The sequence below is a fragment of the Bufo bufo genome, chromosome 5, assembly GCF_905171765.1.
Source record: "Bufo bufo chromosome 5, aBufBuf1.1, whole genome shotgun sequence".
In the NCBI taxonomy this organism is placed as follows: domain Eukaryota; kingdom Metazoa; phylum Chordata; class Amphibia; order Anura; family Bufonidae; genus Bufo; species Bufo bufo.
The window spans coordinates 210,794,654-210,818,030 of NC_053393.1; the positions used below are offsets into that span (position 1 = coordinate 210,794,654).

Genomic DNA, 23,377 nt, shown 5'->3' on the forward strand with positions numbered 1-23,377 from the left:
AGGAAGAGGCTGCATCGCATCGCTGACACTTAGGTAAGTATAAGTGTTTTTTTTTTGTTTTTTTTTACAATAGTGTTACTGGCACATTGGGGGGGCTTATTACAAAACTGGCACATGATGATGGGGGGGACTTTATACTGGCACATGATGATGGGGGGGAACTTTATAGTGTCTGTGACTTTCAAAGTCCCACAGTCCTTTGTTCTATTGCTTTAAGTATATTCTTGTTTTGAAACAACATTGATTCTTTCTTAAAAACGGGGGGGGGGGGGGGGGGGGGGGGGGGCGCAGTTTGCCATCTTCGCCCTGGGCACCAAATGGCCTTGTCCCAGCCCTGGACACCTCTGATGGTGGCCTATCTCCCAGGAATACAGGATTGGGTGCTGAAATTCCAATCACCTGATCCTTCTCTGATGATGGTGGTGGTGAGGTGGGGGGGGGGGGGGTTGGGGTTTGGGGATGACTCACCAGTCCCCCTGAAAATGGAGGGGGGAGTTCCGATAAAAAATATTTTTTAACAATTTCGTGCAGCATGGCCCTTGAAACTGAAGATTTAAACTTACCTGCTCCATGCTGCTATGGTGATCCACACTGCCTACACTCACTCCACCTTCTGGTACATTCGGCTAGCTATGGGCATGGTCACATGCATCGCTCCGGCCAATGACTGGCTTCAGCAGTGAAGTGACCACAAGCAGTAGGTCACCACTGAAGCAAGTCATTGACTGGAGCAGTTCATGTGACAATGTCCATGGTCAGCAGGATGTAATTAGTGCCGGGATCGGAAGATGGAGAGCGCAGAGGCAGCACGCAGGACCAGAGAGGCATGGAGCAGGTTAGTAGGATCTTTTGTTCCAGAGGCCATGTTACAGGAACGTGTTAAAAAAATCTTTTTTTACTAGAAAAACCCTTTAAGAATTGTAGAAGAAGAGTAGAAAATGTATTGTACAAACCAGACAACCTCTTTAAGCATAATAAATCTTTACATGTGCTGATAAACATTCTTGTCCTTGGAATGGAGAGTGGAGCCCCTGGAATTAGGTCTGTAACTTGCAGGGATGGACTAGGAACTAAAAGCGGGTCTGGAGAACAATCTAAAAGTGGCCCCATGTTGTAAGCAGGTCTAAACTGACAGAAGGCGGGACATAACAAGTAGGCGGGCCCTACAATACCATAGTGCAGCACAAAGTACCACCCTAGCAGAACCAAATACCATAGTGCAGCACAAAATACCACCCTAGCAGAACTAAATACCACAGTACAGCACAAAATACTAGCTCAGTAAAGCCAAATAACACAGTGCCACCGGCCAGGTGCATAAGTACCCGATTCTCCAAAATTAATGCTGAGAGTATTGGATCATTATGTACCCATTCGGGAGACATGAGGAGGGCTTGGACGGCCTCCTGGACATTGGCCCACCATGTAATTTCCCTGGTGGGTCTATAGCCAGTCCGCCCCTGGTTCTAGTGACAATAATCTGCAACCATAGCGAGTTATTAAACCAGGTACTGGCTATTTTTCCTAATTAACTAACTTGCATACAATTATATTCTGACTTTTCCTCTATTTCTGCCACTCTTTGTGTTCTATGTTAGTAGTCAATTCCCTGCACCTTCTGTGTCTACTGGGAATAATACACATTGTAAAGGCACACCTCTTTAGACATATAAATGTCCACATGACAGCCCACATGCAAGTTTTTAAAAGGGGTTCTCCGGGCTCTCCTATATTGATGACCTATCCTCAAGATAGGTCATCAATATCAGATCGGCGGGGGCCTGACACCCGGCACGCCCGCCGATCAGCTGTATGAGGAGACGGCGCGCGCAGTGCACACGTGCCGTCTTCCTTCTCTCTTCCTGCTGCTGCTATGTCTATGTCAAAGCAGGAAGAGAGATGGAAGTCGGCACGTGCACACTGCGCGCGCCGTCTCCTCATACAGCCGATCGGCCGATCGGATATTGATGACCTATCCTCAGGAGAACTCCTTTAATTTAACAATTTTAAATAAAGGTAGCTTAGTGTTTCAAGATTCCATTCTAGCCAAAATGTTCCAAATAACAGGAAATACGCTTTTGAGGCCTGTTTTGTGTTCTATTTATATGACATTATTTGGTATACCGTAAATTTTTGTTCTTTGCTGTTGCCTAGTTTCGATGTATGCACCAGACAATATTTTCTGGAAATGTATGCAGTAGCTGGAAGGTGTTTTTTCAGCATCAGAGACAAACTGGGGCTGTTTAATAGCAGAATAAATAAAACCGCCTTGTCATTGGATTTATAATGTGGTGAATACCTCTGCATAAAACAACCTGATGGAAGAAGCTCCACTGCGTTACTTTATATGCAAACAGAAAAGGACAAGATTAATAATTTAGCTTTGTGGGTGGCCATGTGGAACAGGCCATGGGTTATATTAAGATAACATATTTGTCTGCATTGTATTCCGCAAACAGTGCCGCAGCCCTGACAGCTCTGTTCAGTTCTGCATGTCGAAACGGCATTGGACGGAAAGGGTCGCTGTATCTGCGTGTAGGCTGACGGCTGCTGTTGTGTATACAGGGCATTGAAATGAGCACTTTCCTATGAAAACAAAGTCAGAGAACCGCAAAGAACATTTCTACCTCCAAACAACCTGAACAACAAAGTGAAGTGAGAGATAACAAAGTTATTCTTTCACTTCCTATGGACAACCTTGAGCAATCATTCTGAAGAACAGAACTTGCTCTTTGAGCACTTGGCTGGTGCTGTTAATATACTGTATCACACTGGTCGCTCTTATGAATAATTCATTGGCTTCATAATTAGAGCAGCTTGGATACAAAAAAAAAAAAAAAAAAAGAAGAACACACAGGGGCAGCGCCAATTAATAGTTAATTGGTCTCCCTTTCAATCTTGTTGGCAGCAGGCACTAGATGGAAGATGGAGATAATATTTTGGGGAGCTCCGAAACATTGTGAAATAAAGTCGGATAGACAATAACCAGAAACATCTGCTTTATTAAAGTCCTTTGCCAAAGTGTTGATGCAGATTATGTGACAGCGCCGTGTGCACGCAGCCTTTGTGGAGGCACATGGAGTCTCAGTCAATCCCTCCGATGGCGTTGTAGGCATTAGGTGGGCCACTATAGAGCGCTTCTTTACAGCGCCACCCAACAGAGATGCTCTCCCTTGGAAGCAATATGATACACATGCTACTGAAGTACCGCAGAGCAGGGGCTATCTGCAAATGGTTTTTCATGTAATATATTGTTATGTATTGTCATGTTATGTAATGCAACCAGCATAGCTATGTATGGATGGCACAGCTGGGGTTAACAATCCAGGAAAAAAAGCAGCATTTTTCACCACCCTCGAGCTGACCAGTGCAGGTTATTGTCACCCATATCTCATTTATTCTTCTCTCGGTGGTTGCCAGAAAAAATGTGGAAGAAAAAATTAATACCAATTGCAAAGAAAACATTTTTACCTGGAAAAAAGTGGAAACTTCACCAATATTTGTCCTATTTTCAATACTTAAAGGGATTCTCCAAGCAAACTGTCCTCGAAAGTGAGCAGGACTGGTTGTCTCCATTTGCAGAGCTTCCCAGGGGAGTAAGGGGATGGGGTCTTGCTATACATTATGCTTACAATAGTAATGGAGCTATCCTATGTGCGGTATGCGGTCAGGCTGAGCAGCCTAACAGGAACACTCACCAATGTGTAGCATATGCAAGTGCCAGAGCACAGTGTGAAGTGAGGCAATGCCCCCCTCACCCCCTATGGAGATCTCCAAGTGGAAGAGGATTCTCTGGTGGGCCCCAACTGTGATACCAGGTCCAGGAGAAATAAAAAACATTTAGAGCTGCCTTTGGACCAAGTCACTTGCCACTAGGGTCTAGTTCTTTGAATGAAAAACTACTAGATTTTATTGATGATATGGGGGTGGGACCCCGAGAATAATTTCCTCTAGGGGGCCCAAATAATCCTAGTCCAGCACTGCTCACATTTTAGGACAGTTTGCCTGTAGTTATTTTAAATCCTTCCCAAGAACCCCTTTAAAATACAGTCTCCAAAACAATAGGGGCTTTTTGGGCATTTTAGGAAGTATAATTGGTCTATACCACGTACATGCCTATTCAGGCAAATAAGACTATGGATGGGGGGGGGGGGGGGGTTAATTATACTGGTACTCCTGACATTACTAGTAAGCACTAATCCTTCCGGAATATGAGACTGTCCTATGCGTGTCGCACCTTTCCTTTCTACATGGCTTCTCTGGGAAAGTGCATTTATAGGCTCAGTTTTACCAGTGCAATAAAAGCCATCAATCAAAGAAAGATGACATATATAATTAGCTTCCCCTCACCCACATGTAAGACATAAAGAGAGGTAAGCAGCCATGAAATGATTGAAGGGGTGAACTCAAAGGGTTGAATATAGATGTAATAAAAAGAGCAGGATCAAGGGAGTAGATTACGTCTACGAGTACGGACTTATGTGCAGACCATGTACAGACTAGAAGTTCATCAGTTGTCTATTGCATCAGTTAAATGTGGATTTTGGGGGCAGTTTTAGGCCTGTCTTGCCATTTTCCTACCCTCAAAAGGGTTCCCTCTTTTACTACAATGTGGTCCTTCAAAGGCATAGATATGTTTACCTCATATGGGGCAAAGAACCAGTCCCGAAGCAGAGTGTTGGCTTCAAAAAGTGATCCGCGCCCAGTCTTAAGACTAATTAGCATTTTGGACATTTTTAAAGTGAAAAATTCAGTTAGGTTACTTTCACACTCGCGTTTGGTGCGGATCCTTCATGGATCTGCACAGTCGGATCCGTTCAGATAATACAACCGTCTGCATCTGTTCAGAACGGATCCGTTTGTATTATCTGTCACATAGCCAAAACGGATCCGTCTTGAACACCATTAAAAGTCAATGGAGGACGGATCCGTTTTCTATTGTGCCAGATTGTGTCATAGAAAACTGATCCGTCCCCATTGACTTACATTGTGTGTCAGAGCGGATCCGTTTGGCTCAGTTTCGTCAGAAGGACACCAAAACGCTGCAAGCAACGTTTTGGTGTCAGCCTCCAAAGCGGAATGGAGACGGATCGGAGGCAAACTGATGCAATCTGAGCGGATCCCTATCCATTCAGAATGCATTAGGGCAAAACTGATCCGTTTTGGACCGCTTGTGAGAGCCCTGAACGGAACTCAGAAACGGAAAGCCAAAACGCCAGTGTGAAAGTAGCCTTAGTCGGAAAAGACCCAGCATGTGGAGGTGTTTTCCTTGTACCTTTATATAGTAACTTTGGAGAAGGGTCATCAGCTCACTTGACATGGTATGCTGCAGGAAGGAATGTGCTAGGCTGCAGGGCACATACAGCCACTTAACGCTCTGCTGATCGGCTCAGGGATGGGATTCACCTTTACACACTGTCTGTAGAAAGATTACACAAAAAGCCACCAGAAACATACTGTACAAATAACATGGAAGACGGGATTTGGTGTTAAAAATTCAGGTCCATATGCCTGTGTCGGACACAAACTCGGCGGTCACTGGAGGCTATTGTCTCCAGGTCCCTGTTCCGTGACACATGACCAAAGATAGGACCTGCTCTGAGTTTGTCATCACACACCCTTGATTCGTGCCAAAAAACGTTGGTGTTAATAGTCCTATAGATTTGTGTGCAGACCAAAAATATTCCCTTAGTAATAGGTTGGAGGAAAATCTATGAATCCAGGACACTAGAACTGAAGTAAATCCTACAAGGCTCACACGTCAGAGGTGTAACTTAGAGCTCTTGGTCCTAAATCCTCACCACCATTTACCAAGTATTAACGGTGTTATTTGGTTCTGCTGTGGCACCCTCAGGCACCAAGATATATGGGTTAAAGATACCTCTGGACCTTCTTAGGCTACGTCTACATTCGAAATGGATTTTTTCTGCGACTGTTGTGTCGCAGTCGCAGCATGTCGCATGTTGCAGTGCGACACCATAGACTGCCATTATAAAAATTGTCGCGCAACATTGGTGCAACAAAATGTCGCGCAACAAATGTTGCAGTGTAGTTGTGCCCTATCTGTCGCGGGATGATAAATGTCGTCGTGTAGACGTAGCCTTAGATATTCCCCTGCATGATTTTGCATTCCTATAGCACTTACTGCTGGGTTGCACAGATTTAGCTTTGCTCCTGTGATACTTTGATGTATATGTGCTGATGAGCCTAATACATCAAAGATGACTAAACGGAGCTGAAGGTGCAAGAAGCAGCTTGTTTCTATGTAATTCCGCTAACGGAAAAAGGAAGCATAGTTCCCAGATCACTTCAGAAAATCACCAGTCCAAACATGCCCTCTCTTTGCAAAATTAGCAAAAAATACAGCTCCATACCCTCTGCCTCCAAAAACAACAACAACGACAAAAAAAAACTATAAATACTTCAAGCTAATTTCATCCCATGATGGTGCGGTCAAGTAAGGAGGAAATACCTGTGGTCTCCTTCCCGGTAAATTCTATAATAAATGAATGAGCAATTCTGACCAAACCACAAGTCTAATCTACATTAATGAAAATTTTAACAAATTTCTAACGCAAACATAAACATATATTTCATTGCAGGGTGTAGGAAGCACATAGCTAGCCATAACAGGCACTGGTGACCATTCTGATCGCCCATGCAGCATACACAAGGTTACATGATGCTTAGAATTCACCATTTTTAAAGGATATGGGCTAAATTAAAATATGCATGATGCAAAGAAGTATTAGTGAATTATATACAGTATATATAAAGACAATATCAAAACTATATAATGCTTTATTTACATCTGCGTTGGGGCTCATGTTTCTCTAGACAAGTAAGCCTCCATGATGAAAACTTCATAGGCACCATTGGGGTCTATCAGCATCTTTTGTATCCATCATGTAATAGATCCACCAATTCCAATAACAAAGGAGAACAATGGAAAGAACAATGTGAACTAGAAAAGCTACAATTTCTGGGGAAATTGTGTGAAGTGTTCTTGCCTCCACCAGTAGTCTACAACTGGAGTGGGCGGAGTAACTGGGTGGAGTGGCTGGAGTAACTGTGGAAAGATTGGACTGGGCAGAGTAACTTTATGGACTGGGCAGAGTAACTGTGCGGAGTGTTTGGAGTGAGTAAAGATAGTAGACATTACACTAACCAATTGATAGATCAAATTTAAAGGGCTTCTGTCACCCCACTAAACTCATATTTTTTTTTTGTGTACTTATAATCCCTATACTGCGATATTGCCATACATTATGTTATTAATAATTTTCGTTCAGTAGATTTAGCAAAAAACTTACTTTTATGATATGCTAATTACCTTTCTACCAGCAAGTAGGACGTCTACTTGCTGGTAGCAGCCGCAGAAAACCATCCCCTCCTTCTGTTGATTGACAGGGCCAGCCGCGATCTCCTCCTCCGGCCAGCCCTGTCAGCATTTCAAAAATCGTGCGCCTTTGTTGATTCGGCGCAGGCGCTCTGAGATAAGGAGGCTCGCCTCCTCAGCACTCCCTCAGTGCGCCTGCGCCGATGACATCACCGAAAGAGAAGACGTCATCGGCGCAGGCGCACTGAGGGAGTGCTGAGGAGGCTACCCTCCTTATCTCAGAGCGCCTGCGCCGAATCAACACAGGCGCGCGATTTTTGAAATGCTGACAGGGCTGGCCGGAGGAGGAGATCGCGGCTGGCCCTGTCAATCAACAGAAGGAGGGGGCGGTTTTCTGCGGCTGCTACCAGCAAGTAGACACCCTACTTGCTGGTAGAAAGGTAATTAGCATATCATAAAAGTAAGTTTTTTGCTAAATCTACTGAACGAAAATTATTAATAACATAATGTATGGCAATATGGCAGGATAGGGATTATAAGTACACAAAAAAAAAAAAAAGTTTGGTGGGGTGACAGAAGCCCTTTAACCACCTCCGGACGGCTGTACGCACAGACGCGTCCTGGAGGTGGTTGATTCATTCCTCCTGGACGCGCCGGCGCGTCCTCTCGCGAGACGCGAGATTTCCTGTGAACGCGCGCACACAGGCGCGCGCGCTCACAGGAACGGAAGGTAAGAGAGTTGATCTCCAGCCTGCCAGCGGCGATCGTTCGCTGGCAGGCTGGAGATGTGTTTTTTTTAACCCCTAACAGGTATATTAGACGCTGTTTTGATAACAGCGTCTAATATACCTGCTACCTGGTCCTCTGGTGGTCCCATTTGTTTGGATCGACCACCAGAGGACACAGGTAGCTCAGTAAAGTCCCACCAAGCACCACTACACTACACTACACCCCCCCCCCGTCACTTATTAACCCCTTATTAGCCCCTGATCACCCCTGATCACCCCATATAGACTCCCTGATCACCCCCCTGTCATTGATCACCCCCCTGTCATTGATTACCCCCCTGTAAAGCTCCATTCAGATGTCCGCATGATTTTTACGGATCCACTGATAGATGGATCGGATCCGCAAAACGCATCCGGACGTCTGAATGAAGCCTTACAGGGGCGTGATCAATGACTGTGGTTATCACCCCATATAGACTCCCTGATCACCCCCCCTGTCATTGATTACACCCCTGTCATTGATCAACCCCTGTAAAGCTCCATTCAGACGTCCGCATGATTTTTACGGATCCACTGATAGATGGATCGGATCCGCAAAACGCATCCGGACGTCTGAATGAAGCCTTACAGGGGCGTGATCAATGACTGTGGTGATCACCCCATATAGACTCCCTGATCACCCCCCTGTAAAGCTCCATTCAGATGTCCGCATGATTTTTACGGATGCACTGATAGATGGATCCGATCCGCAAAACGCATCCGGACGTCTGAATGAAGCCTTACAGGGGCATGATCAATGACTGTGGTGATCACCCCATATAGACTCCCTGATCACCCCCCTGTAAAGCTCCATTCAGATGTCCGCATGATTTTTACGGATGCACTGATAGATGGATCCGATCCGCAAAACGCATCCGGACGTCTGAATGAAGCCTTACAGGGGCATGATCAATGACTGTGGTGATCACCCCATATAGACTCCCTGATCACCCCCCTGTAAAGCTCCATTCAGATGTCCGCATGATTTTTACGGATGCACTGATAGATGGATCCGATCCGCAAAACGCATCCGGACGTCTGAATGAAGCCTTACAGGGGCATGATCAATGACTGTGGTGATCACCCCATATAGACTCCCTGATCACCCCCCTGTAAAGCTCCATTCAGATGTCCGCATGATTTTTACGGATGCACTGATAGATGGATCCGATCCGCAAAACGCATCCGGACGTCTGAATGAAGCCTTACAGGGGCATGATCAATGACTGTGGTGATCACCCCATATAGACTCCCTGATCACCCCCCTGTCATTGATTACCCCCCTGTCATTGATTACCCCCCTGTAAAGCTCCATTCAGATGTCCGCATGATTTTTACGGATGCACTGATAGATGGATCGGATCCGCAAAACGCATCCGGACGTCTAAATGAAGCCTTACAGGGGCGTGATCAATGACTGTGGTGATCACCCCATATAGACTCCCTGATCACCCCCCTGTCATTGATTACCCCCCTGTCATTGATTACCCCCCTGTAAAGCTCCATTCAGACATCCGCATGATTTTTACGGATCCACTGATAGATGGATCGGATCCGCAAAACGCATCCGGACGTCTGAATGAAGCCTTACAGGGGCATGATCAATGACTGTGGTGATCACCCCATATAGACTCCCTGATCACCCCCCTGTCATTGATCAACCCCCCTGTCATTGATCAACCCCCCTGTCATTGATCACCCCCCCTGTCATTGATCACCCCTCTGTAAGGCTCCATTCAGATATTTTTTTGGCCCAAGTTAGCGGAATTATTTTTTTTTTTTCTTACAAAGTCTCATATTCCACTAACTTGTGTCAAAAAATAAAATCTCACATGAACTCACCATACCCCTCACGGAATCCAAATGCGTAAAATTTTTTAGACATTTATATTCCAGACTTCTTCTCACGCTTTAGGGCCCCTAGAATGCCAGGGCAGTATAAATACCCCACATGTGACCCCATTTCGGAAAGAAGACACCCCCAGGTATTCCGTGAGGGGCATATTGAGTCCATGAAAGATTGAAATTTTTGTCCCAAGTTAGCGGAACGGGAGACTTTGTGAGAAAAAAATTAAAAATATCAATTTCCGCTAACTTGTGCCAAAAAAAAAAAATTTCTATGAACTCGCCATGCCCCTCATTGAATACCTTGGGGTGTCTTCTTTCCAAAATGGGGTCACATGTGGGGTATTTATACTGCCCTGGCATTCTAGGGGCCCCAAAGCGTGAGAAGAAGTCTGGTATCCAAATGTCTAAAAATGCCCTCCTAAAAGGAATTTGGGCACCTTTGCGCATCTAGGCTGCAAAAAAGTGTCACACATCTGGTATCGCCGTACTCAGGAGAAGTTGGGGAATGTGTTTTGGGGTGTCATTTTACATATACCCATGCTGGGTGAGAGAAATATCTTGGTCAAATGCCAACTTTGTATAAAAAAATGGGAAAAGTTGTCTTTTGCCAAGATATTTCTCTCACCCAGCATGGGTATATGTAAAATGACACCCCAAAACACATTCCCCAACTTCTCCTGAATACGGCGATACCACATGTGTGACACTTTTTTGCAGCCTAGGTGGGCAAAGGGGCCCATATTCCAAAGAGCACCTTTAGGATTTCACAGGTCATTTACCTACTTACCACACATTAGGGCCCCTGGAAAATGCCAGGGCAGTATAACTACCCCACAAGTGACCCCATTTTGGAAAGAAGACACCCCAAGGTATTCAGTGAGGGGCATGGCGAGTTCCTAGAATTTTTTATTTTTTGTCACAAGTTAGTGGAAAATGCTTATTTTTTTTTTTTTTTTTTTTTTCATACAAAGTCTCATATTCCACTAACTTGTGACAAAAAATAAAAAGTTCCATGAACTCACTATGCCCATCAGCGAATACCTTGGGGTCTCTTCTTTCCAAAATGGGGTCACTTGTGGGGTAGTTATACTGCCCTGGCATTCTAGGGGCCCAAATGTGTGGTAAGGAGTTTGAAATCAAATTCTGTAAAAAATGACCTGTGAAATCCGAAAGGTGCTCTTTTGAATATGGGCCCCTTTGCCCACCTAGGCTGCAAAAAAGTGTCACACATCTGGTATCTCCGTAATCGGGAGAAGTTGGGGAATGTGTTTTGGGGTGTCATTTTACATATACCCATGCTGGGTGAGAGAAATATCTTGGCAAAAGACAACTTTTCCCATTTTTTTATACAAAGTTGGCATTTGACCAAGATATTTATCTCACCCAGCATGGGTATATGTAAAAAGACACCCCAAAACACATTCCTCAACTTCTCCTGAATACAGAGATACCAGATGTGTGACACTTTTTTGCAGCCTAGGTGGGCAAAGGGGACCACATTCCAAAGAGCACCTTTCAGATTTCACAGGTCATTTACCTACTTACCACACATTTGGGCCCCTAGAATGCCAGGGCAGTATAACTACCCCACAAGTGACCCCATTTTGGAAAGAAGAGACCCCAAGGTATTCGCTGATGGGCATGGTGAGTTCATGGAAGTTTTTATTTTTTGTCACAAGTTTGTGGAATATGAGACTTTGTATGAAAAAAAAAAAAAAAAAAAAATCATCATTTTCCACTAACTTGTGACAAAAAATAAAAAATTATAGGAACTCGCCATGCCCCTCACGGAATACCTTGGGGTGTCTTCTTTCCAAAATGGGGTCACTTGTGGGGTAGTTATACTGCCCTGGTATTCTAGGGGCCCAAATGTGTGGTAAGGAGTTTGAAATCAAATTCAGGAAAAAATGAGGAGTGAAATCCGAAAGGTGCTCTTTGGAATATGGGCCCCTTTGCCCACCTAGGCTGCAAAAAAGTGTCACACATCTGGTATCCCCGTACTCAGGAGAAGTTGAGGAATGTGTTTTGGGGTGTCTTTTTACATATACCCATGCTGGGTGAGATAAATATCTTGGTCAAATGACAACTTTGTATAAAAAAATGGGAAAAGTTGTCTTTTGCCAAGATATTTCTCTCACCCAGCATGGGTATATATAAAATGACACCCCAAAACACATTCCCCACCTTCTCCTGAGTACGGAGATACCAGATGTGTGACACTTTTTTGCAGCCTAGGTGGGCAAAGGGGCCCATATTCCAAAGAGCACCTTTCGGATTTCACAGGTAATTTTTTACAGAATTTGATTTCAAACTCCTTACCACACATTTGGGCCCCTAGAATGCCAGGGCAGTATAACTACCCCACAAGTGACCCCATTTTGGAAAGAAGAGACCCCAAGGTATTCGCTGATGGGCATAGTGAGTTCATAGAACTTTTTATTTTTTGTCACAAGTTAGTGGAATATGAGACTTTGTATGAAAAAAAAATAAAAATAAATAAATCATAATTTTCCGCTAACTTGTGACAAAAAATAAAAAGTTCTATGAACTCACTATGCCCATCAGCGAATACCTTAGGGTGTGTACTTTCAGAAATGGGGTCATTTGTGGGGTGTTTGTACTGTCTGGGCATTGTAGAACCTCAGGAAACATGACAGGTGCTCAGAAAGTCAGAGCTGCTTCAAAAAGCGGAAATTCACATTTTTGTACCATAGTTTGTAAACGCTATAACTTTTACCCAAACCATTTTTTTTTTACCCAAACATTTTTTTTTTATCAAAGACATGTAGAACTATAAATTTAGAGCAAAATTTCTATATGGATGTCGTTTTTTTTGCAAAATTTTACAACTGAAAGTGAAAAATGTCATTTTTTTGCAAAAAAATCGTTAAATTTCGATTAATAACAAAAAAAGTAAAAATGTCAGCAGCAATGAAATACCACCAAATGAAAGCTCTATTAGTGAGAAGAAAAGGAGGTAAAATTCATTTGGGTGGTAAGTTGCATGACCGAGCAATAAACGGTGAAAGTAGTGTAGGTCAGAAGTGTAAAAAGTGGCCTGGTCTTTCAGGGTGTTTAAGCACTGGGGGCTGAGGTGGTTAAAAAGTGCACATGGCAAGCTTGATAGAGTGAGAAATGCATTTCAACTTTTATTTATTTATAGAGCACATTTAATTGCAATGTTGTTGCCCAAAGTGCTTCACAGTTACATTAAAGCATACATTTATAAAAATATTAGCAGCCGATTTGTGTAGGTGGGCTTGAAAGTGAGGGAGTGGTGGCAGTTTAGAAATCATGTCCTGATTTTTCAGCTCACACTCTAGCTTTTGAACATTCTGCCATTCATTCCTATGGGACCAATTTCACCACAAAAACTTCGATATTTTGGGAACCATTCGGTGACACGTTCCGGTATATTACTGTCTATGTAGTGTAAAAACTGTGGGAGGAGTTAGGGTGGTAAATTTGGCTATAATAATAAGAATATATATATGTGAGATAACAGTAAGGCTACTTTCACACTAGCGTTCGGGGCTCCGCTTGTGAGTTCCGTTTGAAGGCTCTCACAAGCGGCCCCGAACGGATCCGTCCGGCCCTAATGCATTCTGAGTGGATGCGGATCCGCTCAGAATGCATCAGTTTGGCACCGTTTGTCCTCCGCTCCGCTCAGCAGGCGGACACCTGAACGCAGCTTGCAGCGTTCTGGTGTCCGCCTGGCCGTGCGGAGGCAAACGGATCCGTCCAGACTTACAATGTAAGTCAATGGGGACGGATCCGTTTGAAGATGACACAATATGGCTCAATCTTCAAACGGATCCGTCCCCCATTGACTTTCAATGTAAAGTCTGAACGGATCCGTTTGCATTATCATGAACAAAAAAAAAAAAAAAATTTTTTGTTTTTTTTTGTTCATGGTAATGCAAACGGATCCGTTCTGAACGGATCCAAGCGTTTGCATTATAGGTGCGGATCCGTCCGTGCAGATACCAGACGGATCCGCACCAAACGCAGGTGTGAAAGTAGCCTAAGTGGTCTTGCCATGCAAGAAAACTTAAAGAGAACCTGTCACCTGGATTTTGGGTATAGAGCTGAGGACATGGGCTGCTAGATCGCCGCTAGCACATCTGCAATATCCATTCCCCATAGCTCTGTGTGCTTTTATTGTGTAAAAAAAAAAGATTTTATAGATATGTAAATGAGGCTACTAATGTTTCCGGAGCCCAGCCACGCCCACTGTGAAGGAGCCCAGCACCGCCCCGCATACTCCGAATCTCCTCCTTGCTCCCCGACATCACAAAGCTAGAGCGGTGTAATCTCGCGATGCGCGAGCTGGCACATGCGCAGTGTCGGAATAGTGTTCCTTCCCAGTGCTGGCATCAGCCTCAGGGAACAAACTGCGCATGCGCTAGCTCGCGCATCGCGAGATTACGGCGCTCTAGCTTTGTGACGTCGGGGAACAAGGAGGAGATTCGGAAGATGTGGGGCGGTGCTGGGCTCCTTCACAGTGGGCGTGTCTGGGCTCAGAGTCAGAGAACGCTGGACTCATCTCTCATTCATGGAGGAGACAAGACTTATCTACGACTCATTTACATATCTATAAAGTTGTTTGTTTTTTTACACAATAAAAGCACACAGAGCTATGGGGACTGGATATTGCGGATGTGCTAGCGGCGATCTAGCAGCCCATGTCCTCAGCTCTATACCCAAAATCCAGGGGACAGGTTCCCTTTAATGAAGCCCAAATTGGACAACTTCATAAATTCAATGCATTTTTTTACTTTAACCAGATCTAGGAAACATTAGAGAATTGTAGTATTATCTAGTAACAATCATGAGCACTGTACATAGTGACATCACAGGACATTAGATCATCCGTTAGATGACTACATGTATATATTTTCTTATTATTATTTCTTATGCAGTCGGTGTGCCACCATATGGCTCAGCATTGACCGTAAAAGCATTGATTCTAGGGAAGAATGCCTCTGATGTAACATGGCACCTCTCTAGGCATTTTTATGTAATCAAGGGCATACAAGGTATAATATGAGCTGATAGAGTTGTATAGATGCTGTACTGCAACTACATACAACCGGGAGCTCATATGGATAAAATTCAATCCAAATAATCCTGCTTGTTTCTGCATGTTCTCCACAATTACCACAGTGGAGAACATGCATTCAAGAACCTGGCCAACAGATTCCACCATGTCTAGATTTACTGTACATGAACCCCAATGCCATATCTGCATTTATAAAAATGGATTCTAATGGGCCGGGATAACGGATCTACATGAGAATTATCACCATCCAATGGAGTAACCCGTGTAGGGCCATCTTCTCTATACAACTAGACAACATAAATTCAGGAAAACTCAGAAACTAGGCACATATTCATGTAGGTTTTTTTTCGAGGACATGGACAAAATTCAGCTGCATGTGAACAGGTTACAGAAATCCTATGCATTGGATGTGGAATGTTAGCAGATTTGAGGAGGATTATGGTGTGGAATTCACCTCAAATCCTGACCACGTGACAGAGTTCTTCTAGATCCTGGATCAAAGAGCAACATATTGACCTACCGAGAACATTGAACTCGAATCCTGTATAGCAATATATAGGGAAAAAATGTTTCATAGATACACTTCTAGGAATTCTTTTCTGGAGAAGTTCCCTGCCACACCACGTCTATGTGTGAACGCCTAAAGAGACATGCTAGACACAGGTAGAAGAACAGGACTGTTGAGACATTAATTAGCCAGGTGCTACTTTATGGAAAGGTTCAGAATCAGTCTCGGATATAGAAGTGGGCACATGCCATTAAGCAGTTCTTCCTTGGCACAGACACATAAATACACCAAAATCCCAGAACACAGTCAAGCGTTTAGCTCAGTTTCTGTTTTAAGTGTCTTCAAAACTGCTTTGTCTCAGAGCCAGGACATAAGCAGCTGGAGTCAACTCCCTGACAATACGAGGTAGGAAGCAGGTAGGAACTTGCAGGTCAGGAACGTGACTTCAGCACCCACAACAGAGGTGTGTTTCTGCCACTGCACAGTCACGGAAATGCTTCGAAGTTTTACAACATGGCAAGAGTGGCTACTTTAGCTCTGGCACCTGGCCAAGGGTCTTCTGGCAAAGTTCAAGATTTACCGCAGTGTCAGACAATAAGAGGGAATGAACAGGGGGAGAAAGTGAAGGACTTATGTAATGGTGAGAACTGTTCACAGGTTGGCTAATCTTATAAGGAGGGCAGAATTCACACCCAGACTCCATCTATCATCCTCTTCTTCACTGGCCTGTCTGGCTTCGGAACTTAAAGGGAACCTGTCATGGTCCTGAGCAGATTGTTATATAGTTTTATAAAAGAAGCTTCAGTAAAACTTGTAATTTATGCCTATAAATTCCTGCTCATTCTGGGCTTTGAAGTCCAGGAGGTGGTCCTATCAGTGATTGACAGCCTTCCCTCTATGACCGTGCATACACAGATAGCCGTCAATCACTGATAGGACAGCCTCCTGGACTCCAAACCAGAATGAGCATGTGTAGGGTTTTACTAAATCTTTTCCCATAATACTATTGGGGTCATTTATCAAACTGGCTTAGTTGCCCATAGCAACCAATTAGATTCCACCTTTCATTTTTCAGAGCTCCATTGGTAAATGAAAGGTGGAATCTGATTGGTTCCTATGGGCAACTAAGCCAGTTCTACTTTACACCAGTTTGATAAATGACCCCATATATATCAGACTACACTTCATTTTCATGGCGACAGGTTTGCTTTAAGCGAACTGGATAGAATTACATATAACGGCCCTCAAAGAATATGTTACGATAAATACAATTGCTCACTGTTCTCATCCATTTCAGGATGACTGAACGGGATTTGTGACAGAAGGAAGGTCTAGAAAAATCCCCTTCTCCATGATCACTACTTTACCTCACATATGTTACCGAGAGGTTTGTGGATATTCGCAGCTCTATTCATAGGGCACGCACGTGTAAGCGCTGTACTTATGATGGTACACACACCTTTGTCATTTATGTACAATACCGTATAATCCACAAAGCCACATTATCCGTTTTTTACGATACATAACACGCATGTTTAAAGCCATGCAGTTCACACCCCTAGAAAAGAGATGAGCTAAATACCGCCTCAACGTGTCTTCATGCGCTGCTCTATAATTTAGCTTTACGAAGACGGTTTCCAGTCTTAACCCTTCCCAGTCTCCTTTAAACGTGGTGCTGATATCCATTACAGTAGGGGCTCATGTCTGACTGGCGTCTTTACAAATGGCGCATTGTACCAGTCTGAGACATTTGATGATGAACTGAGACTTCTGACAAAAACTTGTGACGACGCGTTTACAGATCGTATTTCCTGCTTTCTGTTCAACTACTAAATGAAAATTTAAAATGTTGGATCCCAACATGTTACGCCAATTTCACATTTACGTAACATGGCCGCATTCTAGGGTGCCTACTATATAGTCACCGTTCTAAGTTCAGTTTAGTAAAGCTTCCTCAGGGCTGTAATAGGGACCCTGATATAAGGCGTGCGGCACGGTGTCACACCGGCCTACAATAACGTCCCCACCAGGGGTATATACCGGCCATGATGGCCTCTGACAGGGAAGCTTCCCGTGCACATGTCCGTACACATGCAGGCAATAAGAGAAACAGGCGTCATTATTAAACCGCACCACGTGCCGCACTATAATGAGGTGACCGGTTCACTTGCTTTATAAGGATATTATGACTCGCCCATGTGTAATCCATGTTACATATATGCAGCATGAACCATCCAATCATCACATATTCACTTTTTCTGTCATGATCACACATGGCACAATTTGCCTCGGATTAGAACAATTTTCCAATGTCCAATACTTGATGTCTGCAACAAATCTGCCAGGTGTGAATTCACCCCTAAACCACAACGATGGGATTGAGCTCTGCGTGTGGATCTGCTCATACGATAATACTATGATCACGTAGAATAAGGCCTATAGCTCACCAGAACGGTAATGGCTACCGGTTATACAATCTATAGTCGGCCATCATGTCAAAGGAAATGTGCCACCAGAGATGCTTCTGTAAATGGGTCCTAACAACAGTATAAGGCCTCATGCACACAAACGTATTTGGTTTCTGTGTCTTTTCCGTTTTTTTTTTTTTTTGCCAATAGGATGCAGACCCATTCGTTTCAATGGGTCCGCAAAAAATGCTGTGCTATCCGCATCTGTATGTCCGTTGTGTATCCCCGCAAAAAATATAACATGTCCTATTCTTGTCTGTTTTAGGCATTATTACAATGGATCCACAAAAAAAAAAAAAAAAAAACACACGTGGCATACGGGTGTCATCCGTTTTTTTTTGCGGACCGCAAAACACATACCGTCGTGTGCATGTAGCCTAATAGATGGTGATATGATATCCACTGAGTCGCCCCTTTAACACCGGTCGGAGGACTACTTTAGCAGAAAAGATTAGCCATTTTTTGATGGGGCACCTTCTATTATAGCCCTCTTATCACAAGTTTGGGGAGAGGGGTCATTCAGTGCATTCTCTGTGCGCAATTTTCCACCAAAATGTGGCGCAACAATTTCAGAATACGGGACAAAGGACTAACGATCTGATAAAGGGACGTCGTGCACCACCTTGATAAATTTCATCGTATGCTACCATCTAACTGCATCCATTCAAATGCCAAGAAGCAGACTCCAAGCTCCGGTTTCTCTCGAAGGACTGCGACACATGGACACACGTGCCCCATGCGCCTACATTTCACACCCATCGTAGAGAATGGGTCTCCTTTCCTCCTGTATACTTCTCCGTTATCTGATCTGTAGGAAGGAACAAAGTCACCTGTTGCCCCTTCCTTGACTTCCCAAGGAGCGGGCGGTCACGTGAAGGCGCAGGTAATTAAAGGGACACGCTCACCTAAGGCCAGTGGCATAGCCTGTAGGGTACAAGGTATATACATACAGGTCCTTACCAACTCTGTCGTCTTTGGTATCACAAGTCATGAAAGGAAACAAGGTGATTAGGAGTAAAGCAGCTCCTAGGTGTCTCAGGCTCAGACCAGGTCTCTTCATCCTGTTGTCAGGTTGTCAGTGAGAAGTCCACAGAAATCCCAAGATCCTTGGGGGAAATCTTTTCTTATTCCAATTATCCCCGATAGTTAAGTAAACTTCACATCCAGTGCATCAGATATCACAGATTCCTGGAGACAGGGGTAAGATCCAGAGCAGAGAGGGGCTGATCTCCTGTCTGCAGTCTCGGTCGCCTCCTTCTTACCCACACACCATCCTCCTGGAGTTGGTAAACTTTTGACAGTTTCAGCCGGGTCCGTGTCTCCCTGTCTGATCACGATACGAGGGGAATGTGGCATGCCTGGATCGTGACATCACAGAGGGGTGTGTCCCATTCCACTACCCTTCCCAAATCCTCCCCCCCCCTCCCGGCTGGAGCACTTGTACTACCGTAGTAGCACCCGGCTGGGTGATTCACACCGCCACCTAGTGGCCACTGCCGGAAGTCACATGACAGGTCAGTGCGATCTCGTGTTCCGTCTGTTTTCCAGGAACTGCTGCACACGGAGAAGAAATCCAGAGCACGGTAATCATCACACAGGAGCAGATGTGTGGATGTAGCAGTGCTGAATCTGTTATTCAAGTGTTTGTTGCTGTGGAAATCAGCGCAGCCTCTATCATGAGCAATGTGTCCAGGAGCAAACTCAGCTGTACTTTATCAGTGATCACTAGGAAAATCACAAATATCAAGATCATTGTGCCCAATAGCAAACTCAGCTCTGCTTTATCAGCAGTGATCACTAGGAAAATCACAAATATCAAGATCATTGTGTCCAATACAAACTCAGCTCTGCTTTATCAGCAGTGATCACTAGGAAAATCACAAATATCAAGATCATTGTGCCCAATAGCAAACTCAGCTCTGCTTTATCAGCAGTGATCACTAGGAAAATCACAAATATCAAGATCATTGTGTCCAATACAAACTCAGCTCTGCTTTATCAGCAGTGATCACTAGGAAAATCACAAATAACAAGATCATTGTGTCCAATACAAACTCAGCTCTGCTTTATCAGCAGTGATCACTAGGAAAATCACAAATATCAAGATCATTGTGTCCAATACAAACTCAGCTCTGCTTTATCAGCAGTAATCACTAGGAAAATCACAAATATCAAGATCATTGTGCCCAATAGCAAACTCAGCTCTGCTTTATCAGCAGTGATCACTAGGAAAATCACAAATATCATGATCATTGTGCCCAATAGCAAACTCAGCACTGCTTTATCAGCAGTGATCACTAGGAAAATCACAAATATCAAGATCATTGTGTCCAATACAAACTCAGCTCTGCTTTATCAGCAGTGATCACTAGGCAAATCACAAATATCAAGATCATTGTGTCCAATAGCAAACTCAGCTCTGCTTTATCAGCAGTAATCACTAGGAAAATCACAAATATCAAGATCATTGTGCCCAATAGCAAACTCAGCTCTACTTTATCAGCAGTGATCACTAGGAAAATCACAAATATCAAGATCATTGTGTCCAATACAAACTCAGCTCTGCTTTATCAGCAGTGATCACTAGGGAAATCACAAATATCAAGATCATTGTGTCCAATACAAACTCAGCTTTGCTTTATCAGCAGTGATCACTAGGAAAATCACAAATATCAAGATCATTGTGTCCAATAGCAAACTCAGCTCTGCTTTATCAGCAGTGATCACTAGGCAAATCACAAATATCAAGATCATTGTGTCCAATACAAACTCAGCTCTACTTTATCAGCAGTGATCACTAGGAAAATCACAAATATCATGATCATTGTGCCCAATAGCAAACTCAGCTCTGCTTTATCAGCAGTGATCACTAGGAAAATCACAAATATCAAGATCATTGTGTCCAATACAAACTCAGCTCTGCTTTATCAGCAGTAATCACTAGGAAAATCACATATATCAAGATCATTGTGCCCAATAGCAAACTCAGCTCTGCTTTTTCTGCAGTGATCACTAGGAAAATCAAACATATCTTGCACATTGTGTCCAATAGCAAACACAACTCAAATTTATCAGCAGTGATCACTAGGAAAATCACAAATATCAAGATCATTGTGTCCAATACAAACTCAGCTCTGCTTTGTCTGCAGTGATCACTAGGAAAATCACAAATATCATGATCATTGTGTCCAATAGCAAACTCAGCTCTGCTTTATCAGCAGTGATCACTAGGAAAATCACAAATATCAAGATCATTGTGTCCAATACAAACTCAGCTCTGCTTTTTCAGCAGTGATCACTAGGAAAATCACAAATATCATGATCATTGTGCCCAATAGCAAACTCAGCTCTGCTTTATCAGCAGTGATCACTAGGAAAATCACAAATATCAAGATCATTGTGCCCAATACAAACTCAGCTCTGCTTTATCAGCAGTGATCACTAGGAAAATCACATATATCTTTCTTGATCATTGTGTCCAATACAAACTCGCCTCTGCTTTATCAGCAGTGATCAAACATATCTTGCACATTGTGTCCAATAGCAAACACAACTCAAATTTATCAGCAGTGATCATTAGGAAAATCACAAATATCAAGATCATTGTGTCCATTAGCAAACTCAGCTCTGCTTTATCAGCAGTGATCACTAGTAGGGAATAACGAACTTGTGTTTGCGTACAAGGTTCGGGTTATCTAAGAATTCCGTTATGGATTCCGCTACCACGGACCATAAGTTATAGATAACCCGAACCCAAACCTTGTACGCCGAACTTGAAAACACAAGTTCACTCAACACTAATCACTAGTAAAATCACAAATATCATGATCATGGTGCCCAATAGCAAACTCACCTCTGCTTTATCAGCAGTGATCACTAGTAAAATCATAAATATCAAAATCATTGTGCACAAAAGCACCAACATTTCTATTAGTTAGGGTTAGAGATGAGCGAATTTCCGCTTATGAAATTCGTTCACACTTCGTTTACTGGTAAAAGGTGAATTGCGTTATCGATTCCGTTACCACGCACCGTAACGCAATTCTATGATGGAGTGCATAACGGAATGCCTTTAGAGACTTTCCGTTATTCATCCGGTCATAATAGAAGTCTATGGGCTGCATAACGGATCCGTCCCATTTCCGTTATGCAGGAGAGGACCCACCTGCATAACGGAAACGGGACGGATCCATTTTGCAGCCTATTGACTTCTATTATGACGGAATGAATAACGGAAAGTCTCTAAAGGCATTCCGTTATGCACTCCATCATAGAATTGCGTTGTGGTCCGTGGTAACGGAATCTATAACGCAATTCACCTTTTACCAGTAAACGAAGTGTGAACGAATTTCATAATATGAAATTGGCTCATCTCTAGTTAGGGTGCTGGCACACAGTGCGGTTCTGACATGCATTCAGGATGCAGTTTTCAGTTTAGCAGTCTCGTTAACCCCTGGTGTTCTGCATAGTGGGAATGATTTAATTCATTTCACCTAGCTAAAAAAAAACGGTATCCTGAATGCGTCCCAGCACCCTAAGGGCCCTTGCACACGACCATAGGCCCTCCGAGACATACGGTCCATGAGCGGCATTGGTCGTGTGCGCGGGAGCACACAGCATCATATATCACAATGATGCTGCGCACGTCGGGCCGCCTGCGGGACTATAATCCCGCACTTATAAGATCATATGAGTACAGGACAATAGTCCCGCGGGGGGCCCGACGTGCACAATATCACAGTAACCTATGATGCTGTAAGGCCTCATGCACACGCCGTTTTTCCTCCCCACGTTCCAATAACCATAACTTTTTTTTTTTTTTCATTCAAATAGCCATATGATGGCTTATGTTTTGCGGGACAAGATGCATTTTTTAATGCCACCATTTAATTTACCAGATCTCGGATTGGAAAATGGGAAAAAAAATTCTTTGTATGGCAAAATAAAAAAAATTCTGCCAAGGCTTTTGGAGTTTTTACATCACAGCGTTCACTGTGCGCTAAAAATGACCTGACGTACTTATTCTGGGGCTCGATACGAACGTGGCAATACCAAACTTGTATAGGTTTATTTTGTTTTACTACTTTAAAAAAAATAAAAACTTTTGAAAAAAAATCTAAATTTTCTTTGTATTGCCATATTCTGACAGCCATAACTTTTTTATATTTTGGTCTACAGAGCTGTATGAGGGCTTGTTTTTTTGCGTATGTGGTATGTATGTCTTTTTGATCACTGTCATTTAATTTGACAAAAAATGGCGAATCGTGCGTTTTAATTTTTTTTTCCATTATGGCATTCGCCATACAGGAATTTTTTTTCAATATTTTAATAGTTCTGTCATTTTCGAACACAGCGATACCTAATATGTTTAGTTTTGTTATTGTC

General features: G+C 43.4%; 1 protein-coding gene across 1 annotated transcript in view; it reads right to left on the reverse strand.

Moving 5' to 3' along the window:
- The window catches only part of EGFR (epidermal growth factor receptor), a 210,698-nt gene extending 191,358 nt beyond the window's left edge, over positions 1-19,340 (reverse strand). The window contains exon 1 of the mRNA XM_040433365.1: positions 18,953-19,340. Within this exon, the coding sequence (XP_040289299.1) occupies positions 18,953-19,052 (100 nt within the window). The 5' untranslated portion in view covers positions 19,053-19,340. The remainder of the gene's footprint in view (positions 1-18,952) is intronic.
- Positions 19,341-23,377: the final 4,037 nt, after the last annotated feature.